The sequence below is a fragment of the Protomyctophum bolini genome, assembly GCF_963924005.1.
Source record: "Protomyctophum bolini genome assembly, chromosome: 21".
Taxonomy (NCBI): Eukaryota; Metazoa; Chordata; class Actinopteri; order Myctophiformes; family Myctophidae; genus Protomyctophum; species Protomyctophum bolini.
Genome location: NC_137882.1, coordinates 1,957,375 through 1,970,932, shown reverse-complemented (window position 1 = coordinate 1,970,932; position 13,558 = coordinate 1,957,375). Strand labels below are relative to the sequence as shown.

At 42.5% G+C, this 13,558-nt stretch overlaps 1 protein-coding gene across 2 annotated transcripts in view; it reads right to left on the bottom strand.

Moving 5' to 3' along the window:
- Positions 1-13,558, bottom strand: part of rnpc3 (RNA-binding region (RNP1, RRM) containing 3) — a 37,960-nt gene that overhangs the window by 14,633 nt on the left and 9,769 nt on the right. For both annotated transcript variants that reach the window (XM_080794339.1, XM_080794338.1), the window contains exons 6-9: positions 11,970-12,081; positions 4,293-4,361; positions 1,909-2,066; positions 547-675 (exon numbers count right to left, since the gene is read on the bottom strand). In XM_080794339.1, the coding sequence (XP_080650465.1) occupies positions 547-675; positions 1,909-2,066; positions 4,293-4,361; positions 11,970-12,081 (468 nt within the window). The remainder of the gene's footprint in view (positions 1-546; positions 676-1,908; positions 2,067-4,292; positions 4,362-11,969; positions 12,082-13,558) is intronic.

Genomic DNA, 13,558 nt, shown 5'->3' with positions numbered 1-13,558 from the left:
TACAAATGGAACCAAATGGACCCTTATGGGTCTGTAACTCTGATAGTGTACAAATGGAACCAAGTGGACCCTTATGGGTCTGTAACTCTGAGTGTAACAAATGGAACCAAATGGACCCTTATGGGTCTGTAACTCTGAGAGTGTACAAATGGAACCAAATGGGACCCTTATGGGTCTGTAACTCTGAGAGTGTAACAAATGGAACCAAATGGACCCTTATGGGTCTGTAACTCTGAGAGTGTAACAAATGGAACCAAATGGGACCCTTATGGGTCTGTAACTCTGAGAGTGTACAAATGGAACCAAATGGACCCGTTATTGTACACTTAAATTAACATTGATTTTACAATATAAATTGGGGGTATACCAGAGATATAAATGCCACTAAATGGGGTTCAAATGGGTGTCAAACTGGGGGGTCCTTGAAATTAAACGGGTTGAGAATCACTGCTAGAGCCGTAGAAATCATCTCTCATGGGGGGTCCCCCTGGCATATGTGTTCAAATGGAGGTCACTTTGGGGGTCCTTGACAAAGAGTCTGGGTACCTGTGGGAGTCCGAAGGCCTGGGAGCATACAGGAGGTCCTTGATTCTGGGTTTCTTCCTCCGTGAAGCCACCTTGGTCCTCAGAGGTCTCTTACAGGTCCGGTTCACCAGACCCATCAGACGGGCAATCCTGAGAGGAAAACCCCAACAGCCCCCAAATTAATAAGGGTTGAAATTCTTAAAGATGGAGTGCCACAGTTTTTTGTATTTTTCCAGTTTTTCATGCGTCTATGAGGTGACAGTATACTTCATTAGACACCCTGGAGTTGTTTTTATGTGCAATGGTGTATTAACTTTGTATTTAGGGTTTCTTCCTGGAGGCTGATAACCTGCCGCTGCCAGATCCAAGAAGCTTGCTACACAAGTTTGTTTCACAGCTTATTGGGATCTGGGATCTCGGGAGGCAATTCGATGACGGGGCTGTTCATTTTTTTCCAAGATACTTGGTAGATGATTGGACGTCTGTCTATCACCGTGTGGGCGTGCAAACACAACCAATCATATTGACGTGTCAATATAGCGTCATATCCGGTTTCGCACATATCCCGCCCCTTAGCTCACGCTGATTGGTTCGGTGCGGGAGCTGTTCGGTGTTAGCTCAACTCCCTGAGAGATCCCAGATGGTTGCTGTGTTGGGGAACATGGTTACTCAATACCGCCCCCATCTGGCAGGGTCAGGTTAGGAGGCTGAACCCTTGACAGTCAAACGGGCCAATGAAGTAAACAGTAATATAGTGACATTACACTATCAGCCCCTCCCCTAACCCCTCCCCCTTTATCATACAACTACAGCTGTGGGTGTGGCTTCAGTTCAGGTGGATCAACACCACCCATCACCACCCACCAGGCAATCCAGGCCTACTTAATGAACTGGTGGGCGTGTCCACATAAAAGCATGATTTAAAAAAATACTGTACACTTTTTGGAAAGAAAGTTCTTCCTCCTTATAATTATAATAATACCTGATGATCATGTTTTAGTGTGGAAATAAATCGCGGCACTCCATCTTTAATACTTTAAAATACTAATTCTGATATTTTCCGATATTGAGCATAATATGGCGTTTACCACTTAACCCATTCTGGGCGGGAACCCCTATATGGTGCCATAAGGATTATGTTATGCTTATAGCTGCTGAAAAACAGCAGATCCACAAGCTCATAGGAGCGCACCACTCGGTTGAGCGCGCTATGAGCTTGTACGTTAATTGAAATTGTTATGGCAAAAAAAAAAATAGCAGATGTGCAAGCTCACAACAGGTTGCATCGTGACAACAGGCTTGTAGATCTGCTATTGTTGACACAGTACGTCCGGGAACGTATAAAACAGGTGTGTTTTTGGACATTGGGGTCACAGCGGTCACCTCTCCTTGTCCTCGTCCTCTCCGCTCTCGTACTCGGACCCCTCCTCGCTGGACAGGTCCATCTCCTCCCCCCCCTCCTCCTCCTGGGGCAAGGGGGGGTAGTGGGGGGGCATGGGAGGGGGCATGGGGATGGGCGGGGCCGGGGGCAGCGCCTCAAACTACAGGAGACGAGGAGAAAGACAGAGAGAGAGAGAGAGAGAGAGAGAGGCGTGACTGTGGGCTAGTTTTAGTCACAGTCTCTTGAATCGTTTTTCATTTAGTTTTAGTCACATTTTACTCACCTGGAGAATGTTTTAGTGTAGTTTTAGTCGACAAAATATCATAAGACACTTAAGTACAAAACTCACTCAGCCAAAGACTTGTCCTCACACGAGAGTACATTTGCTCCCATTCTTGCCCAAATATGTAGTTCCGTTCTGATGTCATGAAATGTGCTATGTCAATACTTATGTATACTCTTGCCCGAATATGGTGTTCGTGTGGCTGTACCGATATATAAGTGTCAGCACGTGTAACAGAACTGCATTGTTAGAGACACTCGAGGACTTCGCTTTCAAACAAGCACGTTGTAGTCGTCTAAAATGTGGCGTTGGACCTTGCACCTGAACAGAGGAACAAAGAGATCCTTCGATGCTGCCGTAGCGGTGGGACACAAGCTGTACTCCTTCGGAGGGTACTGTAACCTGATCGACAGGGACCAGATTGCAGTGCACGTCTTCGACACAGTGTCTTTGCGTTGGACTCTGTTGCCTCCTCCTGTGACAACCGGAAGAGGAGAAGAACAGCCCCCTGAGGATCCCTCCAACCGTGTGCTCCACACAGCTGTGCTCATAGAAGACATCGTCTACATCTGGGGGGGTGTGGTGAAGTTTCAGGTAGAGGAGGATGCCGATGGTATTTATTTCACGGGGAACGACTCCAAAGTGCTTTATGCATTCGATGTCGACGTCCACAGATGGTTTGAGCCCAGTGTTTCTGGGACAGTTCCAGAGGGGAGGAGAAACCACTCAGCCTGTGTTTTGGGGAAGGTCATGTTTGTCTGTGGAGGATGGAACCAGCTGACTGGACACACTAATGACATGTACAAGTTGGACACCAGCACAATGACCTGGTCTTTGATTAACACCAGAGGATCTCCACCACCAGGTTCATCACATCACTCTGCCACCATCATCGGGACAAAGATGTTTGTATTTGGGGGACGGGTGAGCGGTCAGTACCACAACACCATCAGAGTGTTTGACACAGAGACCAACGTCTGGTTGAGCACGCCATCTGCACAGCTTCTTCCAGAAGGACGCGGGGGTCATTCAGCCTTTACCTACAATGGAGAGTTGTACATATGTGGTGGCTGTACATATAATAACGGAATAATAACAAAAACCTTCAATGATGTGTGGAAATTCAACCCAGAGACCTTCACCTGGAAGAAGGTTGAGCCCAAGGGGAAACTCCCATTCCCGATCGACCAGATGTCCAGTTGCATGATGAAACTTAAGCCGTTGGAAAATAGCAGATCTATAAGCTTGTAGATCTGCTATATTTTCTTCCGGGGTGTCACTGGTACAAAACATCTTCAGATGGGTCTTTCATCTTCAGATGAAAGACATGGAGGCTGTTTTTTGGAAATGTCCCAAAATGGATGAGTTTTGGAAAATGATACATGAGCAGATACAAAAGATATTGCGATATGAGGTGCCTATGAAGTGTGATGTTTTGTATTTAGGAAACTTGATGGGGGGTAAGATTCGAGGAGAGGATAGATATTTGGTAAACATTTTACTGGCGGCAGCAAAGGAAGCTATCACAAGAAAATGGGGACAGATGGAACCTCCAACACAGGGACAATGGGAGGACTTGATTCAGGAGATACATTTTATGGAGAAACTAACACACCGTCTGAGGCTACAGGAAGAAAAAATGGAGGACAAATGGTAAAAATGGACAATATTTAAGGGTATAGGGGAATGAGAGACAATTGTAAATTGCTAGAAAAATGAATGTAACATCTTGAAACGCAATGTCGATGCCTGTTGTATTTTTTATTTTTCTGTTTTTTTATTTTTTGTACGTCTGTGATGTTATATGTATTGTAAGTTTTTTTTTTCTGTCTTGTCTTAAAAACCAATAAAAATGTAAGTTATAAAAAAAAAGAAAGACATGGAGGCGTGATCAATGCTCTTTGGCCAATCAGAATAGCCAAAGAGCATTGACCACGCCTCCAGGTCGAACACAATGTGTTGATGCCGTCGTGATGACGTGTTTATTTCACTTGCTTAAAAAATAGCAGACCTACAAGCTATTTTTTAATAGCTAAACTGCATAGCATAATGCTAACAAAAATAGCGGAATAAAATAACGAAATAGCAGATCTCCAAGCTTACCATGGGCGGTCTGACCGTGAGGGGACCGAAGGGACACGGCAGGTTCATCCTGTTCATCAGGTGAAGAACCTGTTGCCACAGACACACCACAGACACACCACAGACAGACACATACACCACACACAGACACACCACAGACACACACGCTTAGGCTTAACTAGATCTTTTAACCCATTTTGACTTTCTAAAAATGTCCGTTTGAAAATGACATATTCAATAGCTCAGTTCCACTGCGACGCACTAGCACCACCAACCTAGCCAACGTTGAAACCAAGATAGAAGAAAAAAACAGCGACCCCCCCCACCAGAGACACAGAGCTGACGCTATGAACCCCATCATAACTCATGGTCTATTATTAACCCATTCTGACCTGAGATCAGATTCATACGAGGTTTCCACTGGACACACACTGTGTCTGATTAACCCATTCTGACCTGAGATCAGATTCTAAAAAATGTCAGTCGTTCTTCGATTTTTCAAAAATAGCAGACCTACAAGCTCGTAGCGCGCCACTCGGTGGCGCGCTATGAGCTTGTAGATCTGCTATTTTTCAATAGCTAAAGCATTAGTACTGTGACAATGGCCCCCAGAAGTCGGCATACCCCTACCGGAGGTAGGACCAAACACAACATAGTTTTTCCTCATCTCTAAGGTCTCCCATACATGAAATGGATTCTTGTATAAAAATATTTTACTGCAAAAGTGGTGAAATTGTTATTTAAAGTTATACAGCTCAAACTAAAAATAAAGCCTGTCCGTCTGGGGGTTGAGGCACCTAAAGTCATGTAGATTCACAATGGAAGGTCTGAGAGGTTCAAAACTTGGCATAATTGAAGCCAGAACATACCTCTACATTCTAGAAAAGACTAAATGTCAATATCTGAATGTCAATATGAGATATAGTCATTTGAACACATACCTACAGTAGGCGGAATTGTACATCTATGTAGATGTCTTCTCTACTTTGTAGTGACTCTGGAATGGATTGTCATAGCAACACATATGAGGGCTTGTAGGAAAGGTGAGGTTCTACTGAATCCAGCAATACCAATTGTGTAAATGTAGCTACTAGCTTGCATAATCGTGGAGTTATGCCACAAAACATATATGGTGTCCCAAACGGGGGGAAATAAAACTAATGAAATCTACAGTATCACATTAGTTTTATTTTTACTTCACTTATCAAGGGTGGGAAAACATAAAAAATCACTTGAGTAGAAGTCCCTAAAATGTATGAAAGGAAGGAGCCTATAGTAACGTCTGCTATCTCAACAGAGAACAGACACATGTAAGCTACTATTGTTTCCACGAGTACCCTATACAGGCATTTCCTGCATGGTGAATCAGGGCTTGTGAAGGGTTTAGGAGAGTAGCCTATGGGCCCTGAACTTATTCTAAAATCTAAATAAATGAGATTTTGTGTTTATAGCATGAAAAATCAGGGAACCTATACCCTGAGGTATTTCACCCAAGCCCTTTCAAGTTGTCATAATTGAAATGTGATAATAAAACAATTGAATTACATTATAGAACTATATGGCTGGTGTCCTATGGTTATGACTTATGATCCACGAGACTACAGACAACAATTTACAAGACTTCAAAATCAGGCTTGTGGTTGTATCTCTCTTCATAAAAACAGCTTTATTCAAGAGGTGCTTTGTGTACAACCCTGCATGCTTATACTGTATGTTCCTTATGGCACTAGTTCTCAACAAGGCATCTGGGGACCCCCAGGGGTCCTTGAAGGAGTTCCAGAGGGTCCCCAGCTAAATTAATCGAATAATCAACAATGACCGGTCTGCAACTCAGAGAGTGTGCAAAAGTCTGTCCATTTGTACACTCTCATGAGTAAATTAAACCAAGGGCGAGAAAGCATGCATCCACCTGGGTGACAGCAGACTGCTGGCGCTTTGGCACGGGGGGTCAGTTCAACACATGGAATGAATTCTGTAGGCTACTGGCCATATATGGAGCGTGTCTTGAGTGTACAGGGCTTTATGAGGTCTGGCCATGTGGAGCGTGTTTTGAGTGTACATAAACTTGAGAAATGAGAAAATGTGAACAAATAGATGCCGCTTCAAGAGAAATAGTAGAGAAATATGCAAGCCTACAGTGGAACTACTAACTATTATTATGTTGCAGCACATGACCTGGATGCTCCCTCATCAAGCTCAAATGTCAATATTATCCTCATAAATATAAATAATCAAGTTATTCATTTCTGTTATTTCTGATTGGGACATCCTTAGTATCAATATGATATCCATATCATGATATTAGACTGGATATTGTCCGTGATTTGGGAAATTGTACTATTGTGATATTGCATAGGAGTTGCATAAAAATATAATTTTCGGATGGGGAAAAATCGGTATCGGCAGATACTCAAAATTAAAATGATCGGAATCAGATCGGGAGCAAAAACGTGTGATCGGGACATCCCTATCCATAATGTTGAAAAGCCCAAGGCAGAAGACCTTCAACTCTTACTAAATGTTGCTCAGCAGAGAGATGATGATGTTCATACAACCGTGCAGTGGCTCTATATACAGACAATATGCTGCAGTAATGAGCAAGTTGCAAATGTTGAGTGAGAGCATGCCTGCACCAGTCTCATCAAGAAGTCTGAATAGGGTTGATACAACATTCATACAAAGATATTTTTCATTTGTGTGAAGGCCAGTACAAGACCAGAACATCTGACAGCCATTATGGCTGGTACTGGTATGTGTACCAGAGACTTATGGTCCTTCATGCAGCATCAGAAAGGTTGATGAAGTTGTACATCATCTGCTCCTCTCGTACCCAGATCTCTTTGTGTATGATGACAAATATACAATAATACTGGTAATATGCCGAGGCGGCAGTGCCTCAGGGATAGAGTGGCCAATAGAGCGGCTGGATGGAGAACCGTGAGGTTCGCAAGGCAAATTTCAGTGTGAACTAACAATATACCGGTAGTACTATATCATACCATATTCTCAGTTCGATCCAGGGCTCCCCCAGAGTTAGACTCTGGACCCCTAATTGATCCCGATGTGCAGGTCGGTGCCTTGTATGGTTTCCTCTGCCATGGGTGTGTGACTGAATGTGTGAATGTAATGCACAATCTATGTAAAGTGCTTTGGATAAAAGCTCTATATACTGTAAATGCACCAATTTCTATTTACGGTATATAAAGTCCTTGACTGTTATGACATACTGAAGACACTGACTCTGAGGAGGAAGAAGATGATATTGTCTAAATACAAGCCCTGGAAACATACAGCATTACAATTTGTAGAACATGGAAAGTCTGATGTTGCATGCTCTGCAAGTGTGCCCATGGGAAATGGGCACAATGAGAGAAGATGCAAATATCCAAGAAAATCCAGAACTACTACATAGACCTGCAGATATATCGATGAAGAAAACCATGGACCAGTGTCTTCAGTATGTCATAACTCTTATTTATTGAAAGTGATGACTTGTCATCACTTTCATTTATTTAAAGAAAAACTACTTCAGTGAGATTAATAAAAGCTTTGACATAGAACTTGAGTAAACTAAAGACCTGGAGGCGTGATCAATGCCATTTGGCTATTCTGAGTGGCCAAAGAGCATTGACCACGCCTCCAGGTCTTTAGTTTACTCAAGTTAGGAAATAAGACCTGGTACTTAAGACACGCAAAATACAGCCCTTAGTGTTTTAGGTAGCAGATATTTGTCATCATATGCAAAGAGATCTGAGAGCTTTCTGATGCTGAATGTGAAGGCCCTGTCTCTGGTACTCAGTAGTCCTGTTTTTGTCTATGAACTGATTGCAACAAGACCGCAAGGACTTTTTTGTGCTATCCCTTTTGGACTGATTGTATGACTGTAGGCCTACTCTGTTGCTGTTTTTACATTTATGTCTAATAAACTATTAAATCCATCAATCAATCAATCAATTGTGCTGGCCTTCCCACAAATGAAACAATATATTTGTATGTTAAACAGTGTTGTATCCTATTCAACAATGTTGAACTTGTACCCTATTCAGTCTTCTTGACGAGACTGCATGCTCTCACTCTGGTCTTATATTACTGGAGTAGTTTTCTCAACATGATATATGATGAGGAGAGTATATTGAATTTGGGTTTGCCAGGGTTTTATGAACATCATCTCTCTGTTGAACAACAGTTAGTGTTGAAGGTCTTCTGCCGTGGGCTTTATACATTATGGGTCTTGTTTCATGCCTTTTTCCAACTGTTTAGCAAAGATGATACAAAGATTTGGATCCAATATTCAATTTTGGTAAAATTTTAAAGATACACTTCAGAATGTATACAGTATTTATGTTGTGCATTGCGCGCACTATTATTAGGCTATAGTATGTGCAGTAACCATATTACAAGTGATACTAATTAAGTCTATTTTCCATTCTGGTGAAATAGTGTCAGGGCAGGGTTCTGCTATCGTCAGTGTAGACTACTGGACAGGCAGTAGGCTCTGTTACACTAAAGAGAACTACTCTACTCCACTCCAGTCAGCTAAATAGCTACTTGATTTGACAAGGTTCATCTCATCTTTTCACATTCCAAAATATGTGAAATGATTTTACCTGTCATTTTATGAAGAAAGCCACATACTGTAGGCAATAAGATGCAGGTGGAGCCAAATACTGTAGTATAACTTGACTGTAACCAAATAACTACAGAAATGAATAACTTGCTGTTATGAGGATAATATTGAGATTTGAGCTTGATGAGGGAACATCCAGGTCATGTGCTGCAACATAATAATAGTTCCACTACTGTAGGCTTGCATATTTCTCTGTACTATTGTTGAAGCGGCATACATTTTTACCACACATTCTAATTTCTCAAGTTTGACACATTTCATACATTATAATGTAGGGACTTATACTCAAGTGAATTTGTTATTATTTTTCCACCCTTGATAAGTGAAGCCAAAACTAATCAAATCTGTGTGATACTGTAGATTTCTAGGAGTTGGGACTGTTTTATGTCTCCCCGTTTGGCACACCATATACGTTAGTGGCATAACTTCACGAGTATGCAAGCTACAGTTATACAATTGGTATTGCTGGATTCAGTAGAACTACACCTTTCCTACAAGCCCTCATATGTGTTGCTTTGACAATCCATTTCAGAGTCACTACAAAGTAAAGAAGACAGTCTTTACTGTCTTTTCTAGAATGTAGAAGTATGTCCTGGCTTCAAATATGCCAAGTTTTGAACCTCTCAGAGCTTCCGATATCCAGTCTAATATCATGATATGGATATCATATTGATACTAGGGATGTCCCAATCACATTTTTGTGCTCCCGATCTGATCATTTAAAAATAGCATGATCGGCCCCGATTTCCGATACACTTCACATATAAGATCACATAAGATGCACATAGGTGGAGCCAAATACTGTAGTATAAATTGACTGTAACTAAATAACTCAAATAACAGAAATGAATAACTTGATTATTTATATTTATGAGGATAATATTGACATTTGAGCTTGATGAGGGAGCATCCAGGTCATGTGCTGCAACATAATAATAGTTAGTAGTTCCACTGTAGGCTTGCATATTTCTCTACTATTTCTCTTGAAGCGGCATCTATTTGTTCACATTTTCTCATTTCTCAAGTTTGAGACATTTCATACATTTTAGGGACTTCTACTCAAGTGATTTTTTATGTTTTCCCACCCTTGATAAGTGAAGTAAAAATAAAACTAATGTGATACTGTAGATTTCATTAGTTTTATTTCCCCCCGTTTGGGACACCATATATGTTTTGTGGCATAACTCCACGATTATGCAAGCTACATTTACACAATTGGTATTGCTGGATTCAGTAGAACCTCACCTTTCCTACAAGCCCTCATATGTGTTGCTATGACAATCCATTCCAGAGTCACTACAAAGTAGAGAAGACATCTACATAGATGTACAATTCCGCCTACTGTAGGTATGTGTTCAAATGACTATATCTCATATTGACATTCAGATATTGACATTTAGTCTTTTCTAGAATGTAGAGGTATGTTCTGGCTTCAATTATGCCAAGTTTTGAACCTCTCAGACCTTCCATTGTGAATCTACATGACTTTAAGTGCCTCAACCCCCAGACGGACAGGCTTTATTTTTAGTTTGGGGTGTATAACTTTATATATCAATTTCACCACTTTTGCAGTAAAATATTTTTATACAAGAATCCATTTCATGTATGGGAGACCTTAGAGATGAGGAAAAACTATGTTGTGTTTGGTCCTACCTCCGGTAGGGGTATCTCGAAAACTAAAGCACTTTTTGACTATTCGTCACAGGACTACATAACATGATGCTAACACCAAAACGGGTTCCCGGTCAGAATGGGTTAATACCTGCTACACAAATTGAAACTTTATTATACAAGACAAATGTTTTGCCAAAAAATATTTACGAGGTCTGGGAGGATGTGCAGTTCTTGAAAAAACCACCGGGACGTTTATTATTATTATTCGGGCGTTTTTGGATTTCCGTTTTTCACGAGACAAAACGATGAAGCCTCCAAAATAGCTGTAATTTTGTTTCTTTTTTTTGCATTGTTTTATTTGTGGTAATGTCCCTGTTTTCTGCCTTGGGTTAAAAAATAGTAAATTATGAATGCAGGGCAAATAGGGAAAAAAGGACACACAAACAAGACTAAAATAGAACATTGGTTTTCATCCTTTCACGCTATTCATTTGAGCCACGGACAGAACCACCATTTGATGAGATTAAAGGTCATTACACACTGGCGAATTAGCAACGCGATCTGAAAATGTGAAATATTGCATGTTGCAGTTCGCCTGCGAATCTCTGCAAAATACGACACCAGAGCGAACAAATAAAGAGCGAAAACGGTCGCATTTTCGCACATTCGCCACTGATGTGGAGCTTGCATGGACTTCAATTGTTTGTTTTTTTAAATGCAAATTATTCGCACGAATATATCGCGTCGCCAATTCGCCAGTGTGTGATGACCTTTAGCCTCGCAGACCCAAAACTAAAGAATATTTTCTTGTCGTTGGATAAGATGTCCACATGTAATTCCCTGCTGTATTGATGTTGGTACCAATAGGAGAGATTTAACAGGCAAACACTGATCAAAATACATCCTTAAAATTGTGTAGACTTCTTGTGAATTAATACAATGCAGATGTTTAACAATAATTTAAACTCTTGGGGGTCGTAAAATTCACCTTTTTACGCTCTCGAGAGTTAAAGATCTAGAAGGGTCCATTTGGTTACCACTAGCCTCGATACCCAGGCTTTCATTTCGTCTGCGCGAAAAATGAAAGCCTGGAGGAACGCATTGGCTGCCTTGGTCTAGAAGTGGGAGTCAACGCTTCCGGGTGGGTGTCGCTCCAAATTATGTGACGTAGCGCTTCACTAGGTGGGAGAGAGGAGTGGCCAGGGCTGACGGACAGATCGGTGAGATCCAATCAGGGCGTGCGCAAATCTCAGCCGCGACCCACCCCCTATAGACCAGAAACTTAACACCTTAGCTCAGGCTAGGTTACCACAAGCTCTCCATCATTTAGCGTGGGGACCACCTGGAGACCCCCTCCAAGGACCACTGGTGGTCCCCGGACCACCAGACACAGCTTCAGCAATATAAAAGTACTGGAGACCCAGAGCAGAGAGGAGGATGTGCAGAAATGTACTCACTTGAGCGTAAAACTTTGGCACACTGACGAGGGCGTGTGATATGTTGGTCAGGATCCCATTCGAAGGCGGTGGATATAAATATTTGTAACTGGGATTCGTCTGGAATTTCAACCTATAAAAGAAAAACCAGGGGGAGAGAGAGAGAGAGAGAGACAGAGAGACAGACGTCAGATGCTGCATCTCATTTAGACGCATCAGTGTCACCTTACAGCTTTTAACCACTATTATGCGTGTGAAACTGGGGGGGGGGGGGGGCATGAAATGAATGCGTTTCGGAATTACTGCTAGAGCCGTAAAAATACTCTCTCATGGGGGTCCCTGGCATATCTTTTCAAATGGGGGTCCGCGGGCTAATTACTGTCAATTTGGGGGTCCTGGACGTGAAAAGGTTTGGGAACAGAAACAGAGGTACAGCGACAGGTGTTCTGTGTTTGTCCAGGTGTTGCTGTGTACGCTCGTTGTGCCAAAGAGAAGGTCTTTCATTAAATTATGCGGCGGTGGTGGTGGTAGTGGTGATGCCATTGGGAACGGCGTGTATGAACATCCAATCACAGGCCGGCGTCGCCCCAGGATTTAATTGACCGTAGATAAATAATAATGTCGTTAAAGCTCATTAAGAAATACCAAAGCACACCCCCCCCCCACACACACACACACACCCCCCCCACACACACACACACACACAACCCCCACCACCACCAAAGAATTTATGTGACATTTATATAAGATCACACTTATTTTAACCCATTTAGACCTGAGGACGATTCTACAAAATTAATGTCATTCTAAATCCTGACTGAACACAATAATGATGTTTTCTGAAAAACCCTATGATTTCTATGTCAGTCGTTCTCAACCTTTTTCATGTCAAGGACCCCAAAAAACGATATGTAATTAGCCACGACCCCCCTTCTGAAAATAGGCAGTTCCAGGGACCCCCCCCCCCCCCCCCCCTCAGAAGGAAAGATTTGAGTTAAAAAACATTCGCTCTGAAAGAATATACATTCAAAGACTTTTCACGATTTTTTCAAAAACAGCAGACCTACAAGCTCGTAAAGCGCGGCACTCGGTGCCGCGCTTTACGAGCTTGTAGATCTGCTATATTTTTCAAAAGGTAAAGTATAAACATAATGCTTTTAAAAACACCAAAAAGCGGTTCTTCTCCCGTCCTGAATGGGTTAAATAACCGAGCCAGGGAGATTTGATTGGATAGTGGAGACGGGTCTGTCAACAGATTCTCGGGCCTCAGATCAAGTTGCTATCAAAGCAGCACCTGGTGCCACCAGGACAGAACCGACAGGTCCAGATGGGCCCGTCAGGTGCTGGGAGAGAGGAAGGAGGAGGGAGGGCCCGCCGCGGCCCTCTAATTGGACCCGAGGCCCGCTGACAGCTCCTCCTGGCCCGGTACCGGGGGCTCTCTGAGGACTCTTGTCTAGGCTCACTCACTCTGTCAGTCAGCCCGGCCAGGCCCGCCCCTATGGAAGCCACTTTGCACCCAGACTGACAGCACCATCTTCACTGGGTAAGGAGTGCAATGCAATGCACTCCTTACCCAGTAATGGCTCCCTGGCATATCTTTTCAAATGGGG